A 19,218-nucleotide genomic window follows, 5' to 3' on the forward strand; every position below is an offset into this window, starting at 1 on the left:
TGATATTGCACATGCATCAAATCATTCTGGTTACTGATCTTTGACTGTAAAATAAACTTTATCCTCTATCTGCTTAAGCACATTACACACTTATTTAGGATGTATACTCATGAAAGATATTAGAAAATGTGGGAAGTAGCACATTTTATTGGGATGTAAAACTGCATTGCATTAGCTTTAACAAAAATATATGCTTTAAAATATTTTACTGGATTTTGGCTAATTCTTAGGTCAATCAATAGATAATGGGGTAAGTCAGACCATGCAAATCCCATTGAATCATCACTTTAATTAAAATATAATGGTTGATGATTTTCTTATATGAGCTGTTTTTGGAGATTATATTCACCTCTGATTTGGTGAATAAGCCTCAGATTGTTTTTCATGTCACTTTAAAGGGTGAAACACACATAGCCATTTTGTTCTGAGAGAGAATAATTTCTTTCCTAATGGAAAATGTCTTGTAAAGATAATATCTCTGGCAATCCTTTGCTTTTATTAGGTATCACTGTGCTCGATGTACACATGTGGAGGGTACATTTCATAACATTGAATTTGAAATTTAATATAACCTGATCAGCTGGGGTTAGGTCTCATCATTTTAAAATTGCTCTTCCTTCTGGAAAATAATAAATTCCATCTAGAAATTTGTTGCAAGCTGTTAAAGGAGCATCTGAATATGCAGTTTTCAGGTTGCTCAGGATGGATTGCTATTCCTGATGGCTCTTTAGTCATCAGTTTATTGAGCAGGACATTCTACTGCACCATCAAGCATTGACTTAAATATTTAAATATTGATTTAAATATTTCCATTTGGTCAGATTAAAGCTCTGCTCTACTTGGAAAGGGAGTTGAGGTACTTCTTTTCTCTGACTGGTGGTAGTACTGACCCCCCATAATTTGCAGCACATCTTCTTTTCTCTTGGGGCTTTGGATTATTTGTCAATCCCAGCAACTGCTTAAGGAGATCTCACTAGTAGTGAAGGACTTTTGACAACAAAGCTGGGCAGCAAATGATTTGGTCTCTGCTGCTTCTCTTCCCTGCAGAAGAAATTAAATGGTATCCAGAGTTTCCTCAGCACAGCTCTCTGACTCTGCACAGCTCAGGAGTGCTTTAGAGAGAGGAGGAATGAGTAATACCTGGAGTTTGAACACACTTTACTTGCACAGAAAGGAGCAGAAGCTACCACTGGTACTCCTGCAACACAGAGAGTTCATCCCAATAAACAAGGAGGCTTCTTACATTCACTTATTCACCCTTCCAGAACATAGCAAGGTCATGATTTGGCCACCATCAAATATGGCAAAATCACAATTATTTCAAGGCCTTGGGGAAGGCTTAAACTCTTAGATAATCTGTTTTATTGGAGGAGCTGATGCAACTTCACTTTCCCACTTGTACTTTCCTCTTCAGCCAGCCAGCCTTGGGAAGCCAGCCAGGAGGCAGCTCCACTCTCTTTTTCAGCTGGCTGACCTTGGGGAAAGCAGCCAGCTGCTCCACTCTGCTCTGGCTTGCAGGGTCTGGATTGCACTGGAAGCTACAGTCAACCCCATGGGAACAGAAATGACCTTTTGATAAGACAGTATCAGCCAGCCACAGTCCTGTTAACTGGGAATTATATGTACAAAACACTTGCAACTGCCATATCTAGCCTGGCTCTCTATGGGATAATTTTTTTTATACTGAAAGAATAATTATCATTCTGGCTGTGGAAGAAGCATTTGAAGTTTGTTATGTGGTCTAGTTTACCATCCTTTTCTCCTTATCTTGACTTGGGCCTTGAGCACTGTGATTGTCCTGCTGTTTCTTGCTTTGATTCTGGTTTCTCAGGTTCAAGGTTTCTGCATTCCTTCCTCAGTACAGATTTCTTCTTATGTTCCTAATATTTGACAAATACCAAGGCAGTACTCAAAACTAAATTATGTTTAAATTTCAGTTATTTAGTGGCAACTTTTTAAGTCCAAATTCATGTCCAAGTACAGCAGCCAATTTCATAAAGCAGTTTTTAAAGTCACTGAAACATTTCCCACAGATTATTTACTTCATTTTGATTGATTTTTATCAATGGTAAAAGCACATTTTCTGGCGCTTTTTTTTCTCTGAAGCAAATTTGTTTTAGTTTTGTAAAATCATAACTGAACTTAGAAATTCTTCTAACTTCTTTGACCACTGTTCTTTCACCAGATCTTCCTGTAAGCCTTTCCAAAATTCTTTCCACAAAACCACAAACACTACAAGAGAACAATGGGAAACTACTGAATTTCTCCAATCCTACCATTCCCGGACACCCATTCAGACCATCAAAGTTTTATTTGTGGGTTATGGCACAAACACTGGTAATCCTATGGCATCAAGGCACTAACCAGCCAAGATAAAATCTACCTTTGATCAACCCTGTCACAGCTCTACTTTCTCTCCAAGAAGCATCCTGCAAACAGCCATCCCAGCTGTCTGGTTTACATCTTTTTTGACAGGGCAAGCATCCAAGTTAAGGTGACCAGCACCCTCTGCCTTCAACAGTTCAATTATACTTCATCCATCATAGTTTTTTGCTGTTCCTCCTTTACACAACCCCTTTCCTGCCACTGCAATTCTCCAATTCTTCACACAGACTGAGCCCATCCTCCTCCTGATGTCCCCACACCTTTTTCTTCATGCACCTGTGCTCTTTTGTTCAGTGCAGTTTGCCTTTTAGCAAACCAAGTTCTCCTACATCTGAACTCTCCTCTACAAATCTCTGGAATTTTAATTAACTGAAAAGTTGTATTTTAGCAGATGTGCAGAGAGCAGCATAATGGTCAAGATCCTGAACTTCAGTTCAGTTCAGCTCTTCACCCTGTTATGACCTTTTCTGTCTGATCACGGATAAGATTTTCATTCCTTTGTGCTTCAGTTTACCAGCTTCACAATCCAGACAGTTAAACCCCTCTTGCTCCTGGGTTTAAAAATTCCTAGTCAGGATAAAAAATTAGAACAGTGTAACATAGATAGATAGATAGATAGATAGATAGATAGATAGATAGATAGATAGATAGATAGATAGATAGATAGAATTAAAATAAAAGAGGAAATGGGACAATTCTTTATTGAAAATTATAAGATTAGCAGTTAATGATTTAGTATATATATTTTAAGAAACATTGTTTTTGCATGCATTCAACAACAAATATCTAGAGCCTTTAACATAATAACTTTGTCATTGGTCTCCAGTAAGGGAGCATGAAGTCAAACTCCAAGTGCATGTGAGTAGAGAATCCTCTGATGGGTGTCTCCATCACCTCTTTCACTCTACATCATATTAATTTCCAGGACAACAAAAATATTCATGTAGATTTTATGATAAAGTTTGGCCCTGCATCAATGCATCAGCACTGAAGCCCAAACACATTCTAAATAGTCCTTGGGTCTTTCAATCTATAGTTATTCTTCCTTCCTAAACACAACCAATAGCTTCCTTACCAGCCCAGGTAACTTTGGAGATCTTGGAACATTTCTTTTTAATCCATCATGTAAATACATTGCATATATATATTTATCCCACATAAAGTACTCAGACAATCTCATAGAGACTTTCAAAACATCCTTGTATGGAAGACTGAGAAAATTCTTGTTTCTGTCTAATATAATTCAGTTAATTTTAGGTCCAGTATCAAAGGTGACTCCAACAATCATTAACACAAGATATAACCAAGGAAACAGGAGGAAATTGTAGCCTTCCTGTCACCAAAGGAACAGGACTAGACTGCCAGGAGCATTAGGACTGAAGAGGCAGCCTGCACATCCCATAGCACAAAGACAATGAAAATAACTCCTTCAAAAGAATCAGCTTTGAATTTGCTTTATCCTGCTCTAAAGAATCTGGCTTCCCCCTTCCCTCTCAAAGGCATCACCTCTGACTCTCTGCACTTCCTTTGTCAGTGGACATTTCCTCTAGCCAAAAATCCCAGAAGCAGCTGTTCCCACTCTTGGAGCACACAAGTCAAGGAAAACTTAACCTGATGATGTCTCCCATGTCTTACATATGGGTGCAGGGTAGGGGTAAGAGAAAGAGCCCCAAACATGCTTTTCTTCACATGAAAAACCACTTGCCCAGGTAGGATTAGGACGAGGTTACACTACATTCAAAATCAAACCCTGCTGATGAGCCTACAAAACTTCTGGCAAGAACTACTAAACACAGGGACAGCAGCACTTGAAGTACCAGTTTAAGAGATTCACAGGCAATTTTATGCCAATCCTAACATAATGCACATAATACCTTTAAATATTATCTCACTCTGCAGACAGAGGAACTGATAGCATCTGCTGATCTGGGAAAGAATAAGGTTGCTAAATGGTTAACTCATTTTTGAAAATTGCTGTGCTAAGAACATATAAAATGTACAAAACATCTTTGGGGACTGGGAGGTGCAGTCATCCCAAGACATCCTGCTTCTCTGGATTATATCCCTTGAAAACTTTTAATTCTGGCAGTGACCCATAAACACCAAGAAGCAGCAGCTGTGTTCCCCCTCTGCAACAGGATGTTGACTGCTAGATCACATTTTCTTAGTATAAACCAAGTCAAATAATACCCCAGTAAACCAGCACAGTAAACCCTCCTCCTGAAGTCCTCAGGCTGGTTCCAGTGCAGGGATGTGACATGGAGGCAAGGCAGCTTCTCAACTTAAGAGGCACCAAGGAAGAATTACTGTGCCAAGGATTCTTTAATCATAAAAGAACCAAAAGCCAGATGCACAAAAGACTCTTGTCTCCAATAATGGCAGAGACACTGCAGCAGCTCATGAACAATTACAGAGCTGCTGCCACAGAACACCCTGTCAGTGCCAAGAAGGGAGGAGCCAGGCTCAGGAATGGAGATCTAGAACACAAATTGTTTTTGCAGGAGTGACAAAGACCTTACCACCATATGATTTCAAACTACCATATTAGAGAAAAACTTGTATGTTTGAGAAGGGGAGAGGATTCAGCCTTACAAAATCCACATCTTGAGAAACTAAGACAACAAAAAGGCTCCCATCATGATCTGTAACAAGAAAAGACAATTAAATTTGTGCATTTACACCCCATTTTAGCTATAAGAACTCACATTATTTATCTTTTGGAATGGACCAAGACTGTACTGAAAAGATATATAAAGGGGAGAAAAGAGGGTGCCAATAAAAACAGATACCTTGATTTAAGCCACTATTTTTCACTACAGGCTCAGTCACTTGCATTGTATCATCTTCAAGGTAGAAATATATTTTACAGTGTCTGATTCTATACAGCTCTTGATTTTTTTCAGGCACTTCTTCTTCAAAATAGGCATCAAAACACAACACCTATTAAAAACAATAAATAAATATAAAGCAGCAAAATCCCCAATACTTTTGAAAAAGATGTCAAATAAACTTGTGCAGGTTATAAGCAACTAAATGTATGAATTTCAGGAGGTAGATTTATTTCTCAGAAAGGTAAGAACAGAAATCCACATTAAAGCACATAAATTTAAAATACTTTGATTGGCATTTTTATTATCACAACATCTAAGCAGAGATGGACTTCTAAAGTAAAGAAATAAATCAAATACAAAACTATCAGCAGGTTGCTTGGAAAATCTTCCAAACAAAGTATTTCTGATAACACAATGAGCTGCCTAGGTACTGAAGCAAATTTTAGACTGCTATTCTATGAATTACTGGAAAGTACAGTGCATGATGACAGCAATGGCTTTACCATCAAGGTAAGTGGAAAGATTTCTTTTTAAGCAGATCTTGCAAGTGTTCAAATGAATGGTACTGAAGACTACCAGAGAGAAATGACATTTTTCAGGAGGCATTTACAGCTCTGTGATATTGGCATTTCAAAACTTCCCTGGTTCTGCAGTTCAGTGAGAAATCTCACAGAGTGTAGCAACTTCTGTTCACAGTCTCTTGTAACAGCAATAATGCAAAGAAAAACCACCTTCACAGGGTGGGTGCTCACTGGCCCTCATACCTGGAGATCCCAGCTCAAACTCAGACACCATTACACAAATTTTGCACTTCTTGGTATCAGTTTTTAACTCCCAACATCAATGTTAAGGGGACATGAGAAATGTATTTACTTCCTAGTGAATTATCTAGCATGATGCTTGCTTTGGTAAGTGTGTGCAGGAAGATATTAATTAATACAGGTTTCCATCCTGTCCCCCCAACACATTTGGGTCAAATCACTGCTAATTTATACTTTATTTTCCACACTGGTTATATCTAGTAAATGCAATTGCCTTTACTCTTGATTCATCAGACAACCTGAAGCATTGAAAAAAATGACAATTTAGCTGCTCCCTATGTTTCAACAAGCATCATGAGTTGCAAATGTCTGAAATCTAATAAGCTGGCTGAGTTCCCTGTATGACAGAACACACTGGTTAATAGTCTGCACTCCTTTTGCATCTGCCTTTGGGAATCTCAAAGTACCTCCATGAGTGCTGATGACAGAGATTTTATAACACCTCATAGGCAAGAACAACCTCCTTTTCTACATCTGGGAAGAAAGAAGTAGCAGCTTGCCCTGGAGCACACAACAACAGCCACCCTGTGTCCTGCTCAGACTTCTCAGTCACATTCCCTTCTCTCAGGCAGGTTAAGTGCAAGATGGGAATAATTTTGTTTCCAGAAATTATTTCAAAGCCTCAGATCCTATTGATTTTCAGCAACCATTGAACAGTATGACCGACACATTTTTGGCATCAACTCTCCTGCACTGTGATCCTCCACCACTAGAGAAATAAAATTTAAATTATAATCAAATGACATAACCATTACTGTTAAACTTGATGGCATTAGATCTTCACACAAAGAAATCTAGAAAACTCAGTTATAGTTTGTTTAATTAGTACAACACACACATTTCTGAACAATGTACAGACTTGAAAATAAATTTTAAAATTAATACTTGTCCACATTTTTAAACTGTGGATTTAAATGTTTCATGTATCAGACACAAAAACACTGGACAAAATACCTGACATAAAACAGAGGCAACACAAACTATCTTCCTCCTTCCAATTGTCTAAACACTAGTGTAAGAGTGCCACTTTTGGTGACCAAATGATCCTTCCTGGCCTCCAGCTCCTGTTCTGGAATGACCAGGAGCCCTGTACAAATCTCTTGAACACTCAAAGGTACTATGGTGGAACCACTGTATCCCAGTCTGTACATCCTGGGTTTCAGCTGACAAGGATCAGAATTTCATTCCTCACTCAGCTGCTGCTAAGCCATGAAATCACTGGAAACATGGAAATTTCTGCACCCTCTTGGCCCTGTTCTGCCAGCCCCACTAGAATAGGGACAGTTGATGAACATACTGTTCAAGAGCTGTGTTTCATTACTAATTGTTCTTAATTTTGTCAATGATCTCTTCTGAGAACAGTTGTCTCATGAGACACCAGCAGGCAAAGCAGTCTGTTTGCACAGAACTCCAAGCTCTATCACATCCTTAAAACACTGGATTTATTTCTTTCTCTGATTTATCCATTTGAGGAATTTGTGCAGGTTTTTTTGCACTCACACTTTATTCTCTTTATACCCTTATCAACATGTTAGTGTGTGACTGAAATATATGCAGCAACCAACTGTAATTTTGAAGATCAAATCAGATGATTCAGGAAGCATGAGGAGGAGAAGGAACAGAAATGAAGATGACTTAGTTTTCATTTTGGAGAAAAATTAGTCTTAAAAATACTCTAAATGTAACACTACCTAACTTGAGTCTCATCTGCAGTACAGAACTACAAAGTTCCCATCCCACTCCTTAAAAGTTAAATGTTACCTATGAAAATCAAAAATAACAAATATTGAATAAAGTCTGTAGCACTTTGCAAAGTGCCATAAAGTTTCCCTGGCACCTGTGGTAGTCAAATTATAAACATCATTTCAAGCACAGGAGGCCTTGTGTGTGTACTTAATCTTAGAAAAGTTAAGTTTACACCTGCTTCCTATTAGGCAAGTGAAATTACAAAGATTACTTCTCAGCCTACTTAATGAAGTTTTATGCCTGTTCTTCCTCCAATTACTATAGCACTATGGAAAGTTAGCAGCCAAAGTGGTAAGAAAGCAGCTTACATTTCAAAATATAAACACCTACTCAAACCATTTTTCATTAAGTGCATTCTGCTGAGTCCCAAACTGCAGTATTGGAGGACAAAGCTGCATTCCAGGCTTTTAACTGGGGAAGCTAAATGAGTTGGATAGTAAGTACCCTGTAACCATCTGCCACTAATACAAACACACGAGCCCTCCAGAGGCCAGTTCTGAACCTGCAGACTCCTGTCCTGGACTGCCCTGTGGATGCACACATGGATTAGATCAGGAATGGCCAAAGGCCAGCAAGCTCCTCTCACCAGCCAAGGCCAGGACCTGCTCACTGGAAGGTCCCTCTGCCTCCTGCTGAACCCCTTGATTCCACAGACTTGGATGCCAGGACTTGTTCCAGGAAGGGAGTAGGAAAAGCAAGTCCAGGTCTGGCTGAAGCCTTAACATCTGGTCACACTGGACCAGGTCATACCCAAACATGTTGCTCTGTGAGGAATACCAGGGATCTCAGAGGCAAAGCCAACCAAAGGCACATGAGCTGTTCAAACCTTACATTTTCTTGTTGTAGTTCTGCTCTGCCAAAGATGAATATGTAATTATACTCCAATTACCTGCATGGCTTATCTTTTAAAGCTAAAATTATGAGATTTGCCTTTCTTCTCAATATTTAAATACCATAATCATTTAGTCATGCAATATTTCTGTGATCTGCTGAACGATTCCCTTTTCTGGATCATTTTTTTTCCTTCCCTGATTATTGGCTTTTTGCTTTAGAAATAAAACATCTCTAAGTAGAATTTAATGTGAATTTAAACACGGCAAGTAACAACAATGTGCTACAAAATTCCTGTCATCACAGGTTACAGTTATTTGGTAACTCTCAAACTTTAAAGGTGTCACTACATTCTCGGTAAAAAAAAAAAAAAAAGAAAACAAAAACCAACCAAACAAAAACAAACACACCCTAATTTTAAATTTCTGTGTCTGTATCAGATGTGCTCAATTACTCAACAATAAATCATACAGAAGTCGAAAAATCAACAGGACTTGGAGCATACTGGTATGATGGGACACTTTCTGAGTGAATCCCAAAGCTCTCCTCTGAGCTTAATGACTCCCAAGTGTCCATGCACACTTCCCCCCAGACTGGAGCTTACCTCACATTCATTCTTACCAGGCTGCCAAAAAATTCCCTTACTGTCATAATTTTCACTAAACAGGAATATGCTGCCCACTCCCTTATTTTTGCTAAATCCTGTATTAGATGTATCCCAATACAGAAACATTGCTGTATGGCATGATATATGTTTATATTTATTATCCAATACATTAATATAATGGAAAAAAATACCCACTACCACTCTTTGTGTCTATTTAGGAGCTTTTTTTTGCATGCACAAAAAAATCTTCTGAAATATCTGACTAATGGAATTTCATTGTTACACTCTGTTATATCATAGCTATTAATTAAAAAATATTTAAAAATTTTTTACAAATATTTCTACATACCTGTTTGTCAAAAGCAATCCAAGAAGGAGGACTACTTCCTATTCCTTCAGGAAATACACTGTTGGTAATTTTTAGGGTCTGACCAGGCAACAGTTCACCTCCTATTCCAGGTTTATCATCAAACACCATAGGAACATTATTTGAGTAATTGCAGATCTGTGATCTGTGGAACTTCTCTTCCCCAATCTGTCAAAAGTACAGGAGAAAAAGAAAAAAAATTTTCTGTGTGTTTGTTTTTAAATCCATACTAGCCAAACATCCAGGCAAGGAGAATTAATCATGCAAAATACTTTTAATAAAGACTCTAAAATCCTGTAACAACTGGAATTCTGCAAGTGAAGTGACATTTTTCAGTGGTCAATTTGCCAGTCTTATAGACAAAAAGGGAATAATATTCCAGTCATTTACCTAGGCTGAGAGACTGGATGGTACCAGATGTTTGTCCCTCACATTCCTTCCCTGCCATAAGGATTGAGGTACGTGGTAGAGAAAGAATCAAGTCACCCCCAAGAACTGCTGTAAAAGGTAAAGGGGAAAGGCCTTTCCTACAGCTCTCCAGAGGACAAATGGAAACAGTTCAGCAGCACTCAGAGAACAGCCTGCTCTTGTTATTCATGTCAAAGATCTTATTTACACTTGCATCCCTGAGTGCAAAATAAATTCCTCTGTACTAGTGAATACACTTGAATTTTGGGAGGTTGGACCTAAATCAACAGGCAGACATTCATTCCATCTGGGAGTATTTTAAAAGAAGGTCTCTGTAGTGATTCTTCTATATTATTACTAATTTTTCAGGCAATTAAAGATGGAGTGCTTAAAAAATATAGGAACAACCAACAGCAAAGGAAACCAACTCGCCCACTTGAATTTCTCAGCTGGGTCTGGAGTCAGTCTTCAAGAGACACAGAAAAGCTTCTGGGCTCACAGAAATATCACTCCTGTCTCTGGGAATGTCCCTCCTAATAACCTGCCTGGTTTGCTGGCCAGTTCCCTCCAGTGGAGGCAGCTGGTGTGAGCTGGGCTTGGGCAGCAATCTTCTAATGATCCCACACATCAGACCCATGGAGAGGATGTGGAAATAGGAAATGTCAATGGAATACTCAACTTCCTTCCATGAGCAGCAATCCTGGCTTTTTGGCTCCACTCACTCTAATATTCTTCCCTTTCCTGCCCTCTCAAATTCTCAAAATATTTTACCTGGGAAAGCAGAGAGGCCACTGCACCCTGGCACACCCATTAAGGGGAGAGAGAGGCAATCAGAGCTGTGTCCTCCCTTGGCCTGGGACTGGGGAACATGAGGGAAGATGAGGCTGAAGTGGAAGGAAATTATGTTATGGGTGAGAAAAGTAATGGTAGAGAAAAAGGCTGGACAACAAAATCTTTCACAGCAGCACCAGAGCAGGATGGCAGTAAAGTAGTAGGGGGGGACAAAATTGCCTCCCCACTCCATTTGGAAGACTGGGCATTACTGATTATCACATGCATGTGTGTAAACCACCACTCTCCCAAAAGCTGTAGACAGTTCCAAGTTAATATCATAAATTAAAAAATGGTACAAATAATCCTTTTTCATGATGGCAACATTCAAGTGCTCCAAGATAAAGCAACACATGCCCAGCAGAGCAGCTCTGGGAACAAGTGCAAGCATTGAAGCTGCAAAACCTGGAAGTACTCAAGCAGTTATTTCTTTCTGCCAGTGTGAAAGAGTCAGGAATTTGAAAGGCAGGGAACCAGCCTCACAGCACAGAACTATCAGCACCAGTCTGTAGGAACTCCTGCACTTTGGGGGTCACAGTCTGAACTGTTCACCTGCCCCCAGGTGCTCCAAATCCAATGGCACAAGACAGAGAGCTGCTGACACAAACAGCCTAATCACTGCTTTAACTTAACCTTGCTTAAAAGCATTTTGCACACCACTTTTGCAAGGACAGCAGTATGAAAATGAATACTTACTATTTTTTTCAAATCATTATTTTTAATACCATGATAATCAATGGCTATACCCTTGCTTAGGCTAAAAAAAGCTGAGATAGTCAGTACCCTTTGAAACAGTTATTGCAAAGGAATAAGGTTCACATACTGGGGTCAGAAACAATCAGAGCTATGGAAGCACATCCCCAGAGAAGATACTTTAAAGGTAAGCAGTGTTTTGAACAAAGGTAGATAAAGGAGCATGCAGAAAGAATCATAATTTAAAGAATGATACAAAGGAAAGAGAAAATTACTCCTCAAGATATAACTCAAGAACAAGAGTTACTGAATAAAAGAGAAAATAAATAAAAGGAAATGATTGTATGCAGACTAGGAGCTCATGGGTTCCCTACCACAGAGCACTGCTCAAACCAGAAAGTTAACCAGACACATTTGCAGGAATGATGCCCAAAATTGAATATTAATATCAGCACAGCTTTGTGAGCTGTGATATAAAATGTCATGCTTCAGTGTAAGCACTGACATTTAGGTATCAGGAGCAGAACTTCATGTGGTCATCCCACCTTTCCCTCAAGAAGTGAGGACAGGTGCTCTCCTGTAATCTGGAACAGCCCTGCACTGACAGGGGCTGGCACCTGCTTTGCAACACATCTGCACTTGGGATGGTTTGTTCTCTCTCCTTTGGGTGCTACTGAACTTCCCTTTCTTCTTCTGTTTCTTTTTAAAATAATTTTGTTGCTCTGTAAGCTGAGAAAGAGCTGGGTAGAAGACAGGAAGCTTTCTGCATTTATAAGTTCAAATGTACAATAATTACAGTCAAGCTGAATTTTAAAAGGGGATTTTCTAGGCAAAAACATCTGATTTATACTGAAGGTGCTACAGAACAGATCCACTTTCTGGCACAGCAAGTATTTAATTATTTTCCCTCTATTACCAAAGCATGTGTTAGGGAGAAAGGCACAGTTAGCAAAGCATAGTGAGGGTGGCAGTTTTTCTGAGCAAAGGAAAGCTTCTCATGTGCCCAAAACTTCTAGAAGCATTTCCTGTTCTTATGTTTTTGGGGTTTAGCAGCAAAAGTATGTCAAAGTGTTCATCAAAGTAATCCAGGTCTGACTCTGCTGGAATTTCCAGGGCTAAAAATCACATCCTTAAAATCTGGTGTGAAAAATACATGACAGAACATCTTTAATTTGTTAAGAATCTTTTGTGTCATTCCTGTAATGCTTTAGGGTTTGACAAAATGACTATTTTAGATACCTAATCTCATAATTACTTATCCCCTACTTCCAAAAAGCTTCTAGACCCATAGACAAAGCAATCTCTTCTCAAAATCTGTACAGTTATTTCTTTAAAAAAAACAGAACAACAACAAAAAAAATAGAAAGTTTAAGAAAAAGAATAGTTATAACTGAGGATCACAAAGGAGAAAAAATCACATTTGGGAAACTTCAGCTAATGAACTCAGACCACTATCAACCTAAAATAGTGACAGAACATCATGCTACCTCCACATGGAATGACTTCTAACAGAAATCTTTTAGAGAGCAGAGAAAGAGCTTGAATGTGTCTGCTGTGCTAATGCAGCTCAAGTGAACAGGCTGGGGATCTGCTGAACAAAGCTGGACATTTTCTGTGCTGTGAGCCTGAAAAATATTGAGTATCCACTCAATAGTGACTAATACAGAGGTCAGGGATCTCTGGCTGCAGCTCTTGGCTTTACAAACTCAGCCCCTGCAGTCCCTGGGGAATGCTGCCTCGTGCACACTCAATCTTGCTCTGTAATACAGAGTCACAGCAAAGTCCCCAGGGAGATGCACATTCCTGCTGGTCCAAACACAGCTGGAAATCTCCCAGCACAGCAGCTGGAGTGATGGGAGAGCCCTCAGTGGGCTCTCAGAAGCCACGTTTTAACTCAGTCCCACAGGAAGCTATGGCAGGAGTGGCAGCACAGTTCTGTAGCCAGCATCCATCTGTAATTCCCACCCTGCACCATTGATGTCCTGCTCAAACCCTGTATCTGGATGAACTGTGGCATTTCTGAACTATTCTAAGCTGCTGACAAAGTCTGCTGGCTGCTTCAGCTAAGTGATAAAAATAAATGCAAATGCTACACACCATGCCAGTCAAATTCATGTGACCAATTTCCAACTCTTTTATCACTCCCTGCTTGCTGCAGAGGTCTCAGGATGTTGCCCAAATGTGGCAAAGGAGGAACACCCTAAGACATTGTTGCCAGAAACTCTAAAAACATCACAAAACAAGGTGCATCAACAGCAATAGTGTGGATCAGTACAGGAAAGACATGGATCTATTGCAGTGGGTCAGAGGAGGGCCAGAAAAATTTGCAGGTGGCTGGAGCACCTCTCCTTTAAGGACAAGCTGACAGAGTTGGGGTTATTCAGCCCAGAGAAGAGAAGAATCCAAGGTGGACCTTACTGTGGCCTTTTTTTAAGGGAGAGTATAATAATAACAGGGACAGACCTTTTAGCCAAGCCTGTTGCAACAGGACAAGGGGTTATAGTTTTAAGTGAAAAGAGAGCTGATGCTGGCTAGGTATAAGGAGGAAATTTTTTACAATGAGGGTGATGAAACACTGAGACAGGTTTCCCAGAGAGGTGGTGGATGCCCATTCCTGGAAACATTCAAGGTCAGGTTGCCCTGAGTAACCTGGTCTAGCAGGAATTCTGCTCATAGCAGGGAGACTGGTCTGGATGACCTCCAAAGGTCTCTTCCAGCCCAAATCATTCTGTGACTCTTGCCTGCTCTCACTGCCTGGGAGAAGACAACTGATGGATAAAGTGCAAAATGCAGCCACAAGGGGCAGCTACAGGAAGATTCGGGCTGAGAGAGAAGGGCTGAGGGGCAGGAGGTAGTGGAAGGGGTTCAGGGAAAGATGGCCAGGGAAAGAAGAAAGGACAGCAGACACAATTACTTAGAAAGAGGTTGGCAAATATTCTTGGTCAAGAAAAACCAATGTCCTGTTTTGGAGGTTACAGAGCAGCAGAAATATTTCAGGCAGAAAACACAGAGACAGACACAGTAGCACAGTTGAGAACAATTTGAAGCTTCTGCAATAAACAAGGAAGGTGTGGAATTTCTGCTGCGCCACTAAAGTTTGCAACAGAATTTTTTGCAGTTTTTCAAGGATGCAGTTTCCCCATGAGATCTATAAACCCATTGCCCTATTCTCTAAGAAGTGCCATTGAGAATTTTTGCACAGAATTTTCTCTCTGAGAGGGATTTCAAACTTCAGGCAAGAAAATACACTGGTCAGCCAGCACTTGACAAATCTGACCCATATGAATACGTGTTTGTCACCCTCCTCCTTGGCTACTGACATAGGCAAGGACATCAATCAAATATCAGAAGGGGCAGCTGCTTTTGAGAACAGGAGGCAGAGGAGGGACACTAGTAAAGGGAGTATTTGTATTGTAACCAGTGCCATCTCTGACACAGTCCAGGCTCCATATGCACAAACTTTTTTCTTGCAGTAATAAAGGAAACCTTTTATGTGCTGTGTTTCCACCACATGCTCAAAATACCTGTATTCTTAGATCTCCTCATCACTCACAAACAAAACACACAGGAACTGCTAATGAGCAGCTGATCTTTGGACTTCTGTTTTAAAAGAGGTGGAGGGGTGTTTGTTTGGGGTTTTTTTTGAGTAATGGACTTCTGTGTACACAAACTACTGAATTTTGATTTTGAACACTACCTTAAAGCACTGATTTTCAGGAGGCAGACCAGCCACCTTATTAAACACATCCAAGGTAGACAGAACACACATGTACTCCCCTTCCATGCCTTTTGTGGGTCTACAGATGAGGCAGTGAAAGCATTAAGAGCAGAGACGGGAATTTCACTAGGAGCTTGAACAATAGTGAGTGGAATTAATATTCATAATTATAAGCTAAGAGCTGATAGGAACAACAATCCCCTGTCCCCTGTGCATCCTTCAGGGAATGCTTTGCCACTGTTGCTTCTGTGCAATAAGAGGCATTGATGGTGATGCTCACAGTCCTGACAGGTGGAAACACTTCTTTTTTGATTTATCTATAGCAGTGACACCTTTTTCCCCCCTTTAAATATGTTATCAGCCTTTCATTTGTGGAGGTGAGTTGTCATTATTAACTCCACTGTCTCAAGGACTGACAAAAAGAGCAATCTGGAGCCCTAACTAGGGTCTAACCATGATTTTATAATGTCTCATGGCACTTTGTGACAGCTTTCACACCTTCAATTCTCATGACATATTCCCTGTATGCACTTCAGCATGGGGTGTTCAACACTTTCTACTAGTAACTCTTCCCAAGCATGTGAAGTTAAATTAAATCAATTAAAGTTTGGAGACTAATAAAGCCACAGATAGCCCTGAGCTGAGCTATGCTGCTTCCACCCAGCAGGTACCAAGAGCACACATCTATTCCAGTGCTTCTGAGACACCCACCCAGCAGCCACCTCAAGTGTTACACACACAACCAACCCTTAACAAAACAAATCTCAATTCAGCAAGAGACTGAGTATTCACCACCAGACTGTTTTTTATACTCCTTCCAGAACAGCATCCAGTTTCCAGGGAAGAAGATGCCTGAAAGATCCTCACTCTAGGCTGGGCTTGGAAGAGGTGCTGTGTTTGCACACACCATGCAGTGCACACACAGAGTGAGGCTGGAGCCCACACATTTCTACACAATTGCATTTTCATTCAATTTCACTATTTTCTTTCCCTGTACTTGGGCAGCTTTGTGTCTAGCTGTCTTGTGTCTGTCATAGAATCATAGAATGGCCTGAGTTTTAAGAGACCTTGAAGATTATTCAGTTCCAACCCCTTTTTCATGGGTAGGGACACCTTCCACTAGACCAGCTTGCTCAGAGCTGCACCAGCCCAGCTTTGAACACTTCCAGCAATGGAGTATTGACGCGTTCTGTGGGTAACCTTGTTTACAGCGTGAAAATGACAGATTCTCTTCAAGGTATTTTAACATTATTAAGAATGTTAAAATACACTGTTTCATTTGCCTCCTGAAGGCACCAACTAGAGAGCTGCACAGGAAATCTGCCTTACCCTCCACACTGCCTCACAATACAGAGTGTATTCAGAGAATTTCTAGCTATCCTTGATGAAAAATTTGGAAGTAGGGATGGCAGCCTTCTCTTTTGTGTGCTAAAATTACTATTTTGTCTATTTAGCCTGCATTAATAGTATTGGCAACTCTGGAACAGCACATCAGCATCCCTGTCATTGCCATTTCTAGCAAAGCCTTTTTGGTTTATGTAGAGGGCATCAGTCTCTCCCTGTTTTCTGTTAGAGCTGCAACAACAGCTCGAACTGCCCCAAAGCAGCTGCCAGATCACAGAATGCTGGAAAAGATCTCCGGGATCATCGAGTCCAGCCTGTGACCGATCCCCACCGTGTCACCCAGACCAGGGCACTGAGTGCCACCTCCAGCCTTTCCTTAAACACCTCCAGGGACGGTGACTGCACCTCCCTGTGCAGCCCATTCCGCTGTCTCATCACTCTTTCTGTGAATAAACTCCTCCCGGGGTCCAGCCTAACCCTCCCCTGGCGCAGCTGCGGCCTCGCTCCTCCCGTCCTGCCGCACAGCACCGGCGCCTCAGGCCAGCGGGGCCGGCAGGAGCGGCCCGGGACCCCCGGCACGGCCCCGCGGCCCCGGGCAGGGCAGAGCCGGGCAGAGCCGGGCAGAGGCGGCAGAGGCGGCAGAGGCGGCCCGGGCGGGCACTCACGTTGCGGCGGCGGGAGAAGCCGGGCAGCTGCGGCAGCGCCATGGCCGCCCCTCAACCGCTGCCGCTGCCGCCCGGACACCGCGCGGCGTGACGTCATGCCGCCCTGACGTCACGGGGCGGGCAGACGCGCGGGGGGACCGCGGGGGCTCGTCCCCAACCGATCCACCCCACACGGATCCATCCCGAACCGCTCATCCCACACCGATCCATCCCGAACAGCTCATCCCGAACCGATCCATCCCGAACCGATCCATCCCGAACCGATCCATCCCGAACCGCTCATCCCACACGGATCCATCCCGAACAGCTCATCCCGAACCGATCCATCCCGAACCGATCCATCCCACACGGATCCATCCCGAACCGATCCATCCCACACCGATCCATCCCGAACCGCTCATCCCACACGGATCCATCCCGAACAGCTCATCCCGAACCGATCCATCCCGAACCGATCCATCCCGAACCGCTCATCCCACACGGATCCATCCCGAACCGCTCATCCCACACGGATCCATCCCGAACAGCTCATCCCGAACCGATCCATCCCGAACCGATCCATGCCGAACCGATCCATCCCGAACCGATCCATGCCGAACCGATCCATGCCGAACCGATGATACAGAACCGATCCATGCCGAACCGATCTATGCCGAACCGATTATAGCGAACCACTCATCCCGAACCGATCCATGCCGACCTTCTCCATCCCGGACCGATCCATCCCACACCGATCCATCCCGAACCGCTCATCCCGAACCGATCCATCCTGGACCGATCCATCCTGGACCAATCCATCCCGAACCGCGCATCTTGAACCGCGCATCCCGAACCGATCCATCCTGGACCGATCCATCCGAACGGCTCATCCCGAACCGCGCATCCCGAACCGATCATCCCAAACAGCTCCGTGCCAAGCCGCTCATCCCGAACCGATCCTCCCGAATGGATCCCTTCCGAACGGCTCCATCCAGAACCGCTCCGTCCCGAACCACTCATCCCGAACCAATCCATCCTGAACCATTCCATCCCGAACCGCTCCATCCCAAATGGCTCCATCCCAGAGTCAGCAGTAGCAATGTAATAATAAATCCATTCTTATTCTTATATATAATTAATTAATATGTATAACCATAGAAATACATCTAACTACTATATGTGTATATAATTAATATACTTTTATTACAATATAAAAACACATATAAATATATCATAATATATTAAAATATACAACATACATTTATATAATATTTATAGCAGATGATTATTAACTGAGTGCTAAATATATATTAAATCCAACGCTAGCACACACTAAATAATTTTCTTCAATTTTTCACGATTAATGGCCATTTTCATCACAAATCTCTCAAAATTTGAAGAAAAGGAGTCTCAAGGGTGACCTTATGGGTCCCTATAATTCGGTGACAGGAGGATGTGACCAGGTGGAGGTCAGGCTCCTCTCCCAGGGAACAAGTGGCAGGAGGAGGGGACATGGTCTAAAGCAGTGCCATGGGAGGTTTAGCTGGACATCAGAAGGAATTTTTTCATAGAAAGGATGATTAGACATTGGAATGGGCTGCCCAGGGAGGGGCAGTCACTGTCCCTGGAGGTGTTTCAGGCCAGGCTGGAGGTGGCACTCAGTGCCCTGGTCTGGGTGACACGATGGTGTTAGGTCAGAAGTCAGAACTGATGATCTCAGAGGTCTTTTCCAACCTAAAGGATTCCGTGAAAATTTACCTCAGGCCCAAAGCTTTGCCTTGTCCCCTTGCTCTCTCCCAGCTGGTGAGGAGCAGTGACCTCACTGGACATGCTGCCCCCCAAATACCTCTGGAATTGGGGTCACAGATGGGGCAAATCCCACTGCGTTTGCCATTTTCTGCACCAATTAATTTTTAATGTTTTTCGTTTTGTGACTTTTACAGAGCACATTTTACTCTGGGGCCCCATCAGGCTTGGGGGAGGGGGATGTGG

At 42.0% G+C, this 19,218-nt stretch overlaps 1 protein-coding gene across 2 annotated transcripts in view; it reads right to left on the minus strand.

Annotated features, from left to right (window-relative positions):
• EFHC2 (EF-hand domain containing 2) overlaps positions 1-17,328 on the minus strand; it is a 57,259-nt gene extending 39,931 nt beyond the window's left edge. The window contains exons 1-3 of one of the 2 annotated variants that reach the window (XM_079305836.1): positions 17,248-17,328; positions 9,571-9,756; positions 5,175-5,325 (exon numbers count right to left, since the gene is read on the minus strand). In XM_079305836.1, the coding sequence (XP_079161962.1) occupies positions 5,175-5,325; positions 9,571-9,756; positions 17,248-17,289 (379 nt within the window). In that variant the 5' untranslated portion in view covers positions 17,290-17,328. Of the gene's footprint in view, positions 1-5,174; positions 5,326-9,570; positions 9,757-16,966; positions 16,983-17,247 lie in introns of those variants that run through there. The other variant, XM_079305837.1, reaches the window with a different exon arrangement.
• Between the last annotated feature and the right edge of the window lie 1,890 nt (positions 17,329-19,218).

The sequence above is a fragment of the Erithacus rubecula genome (assembly GCF_903797595.1).
Source record: "Erithacus rubecula genome assembly, chromosome: 1".
NCBI lineage: Eukaryota > Metazoa > Chordata > Aves > Passeriformes > Muscicapidae > Erithacus > Erithacus rubecula.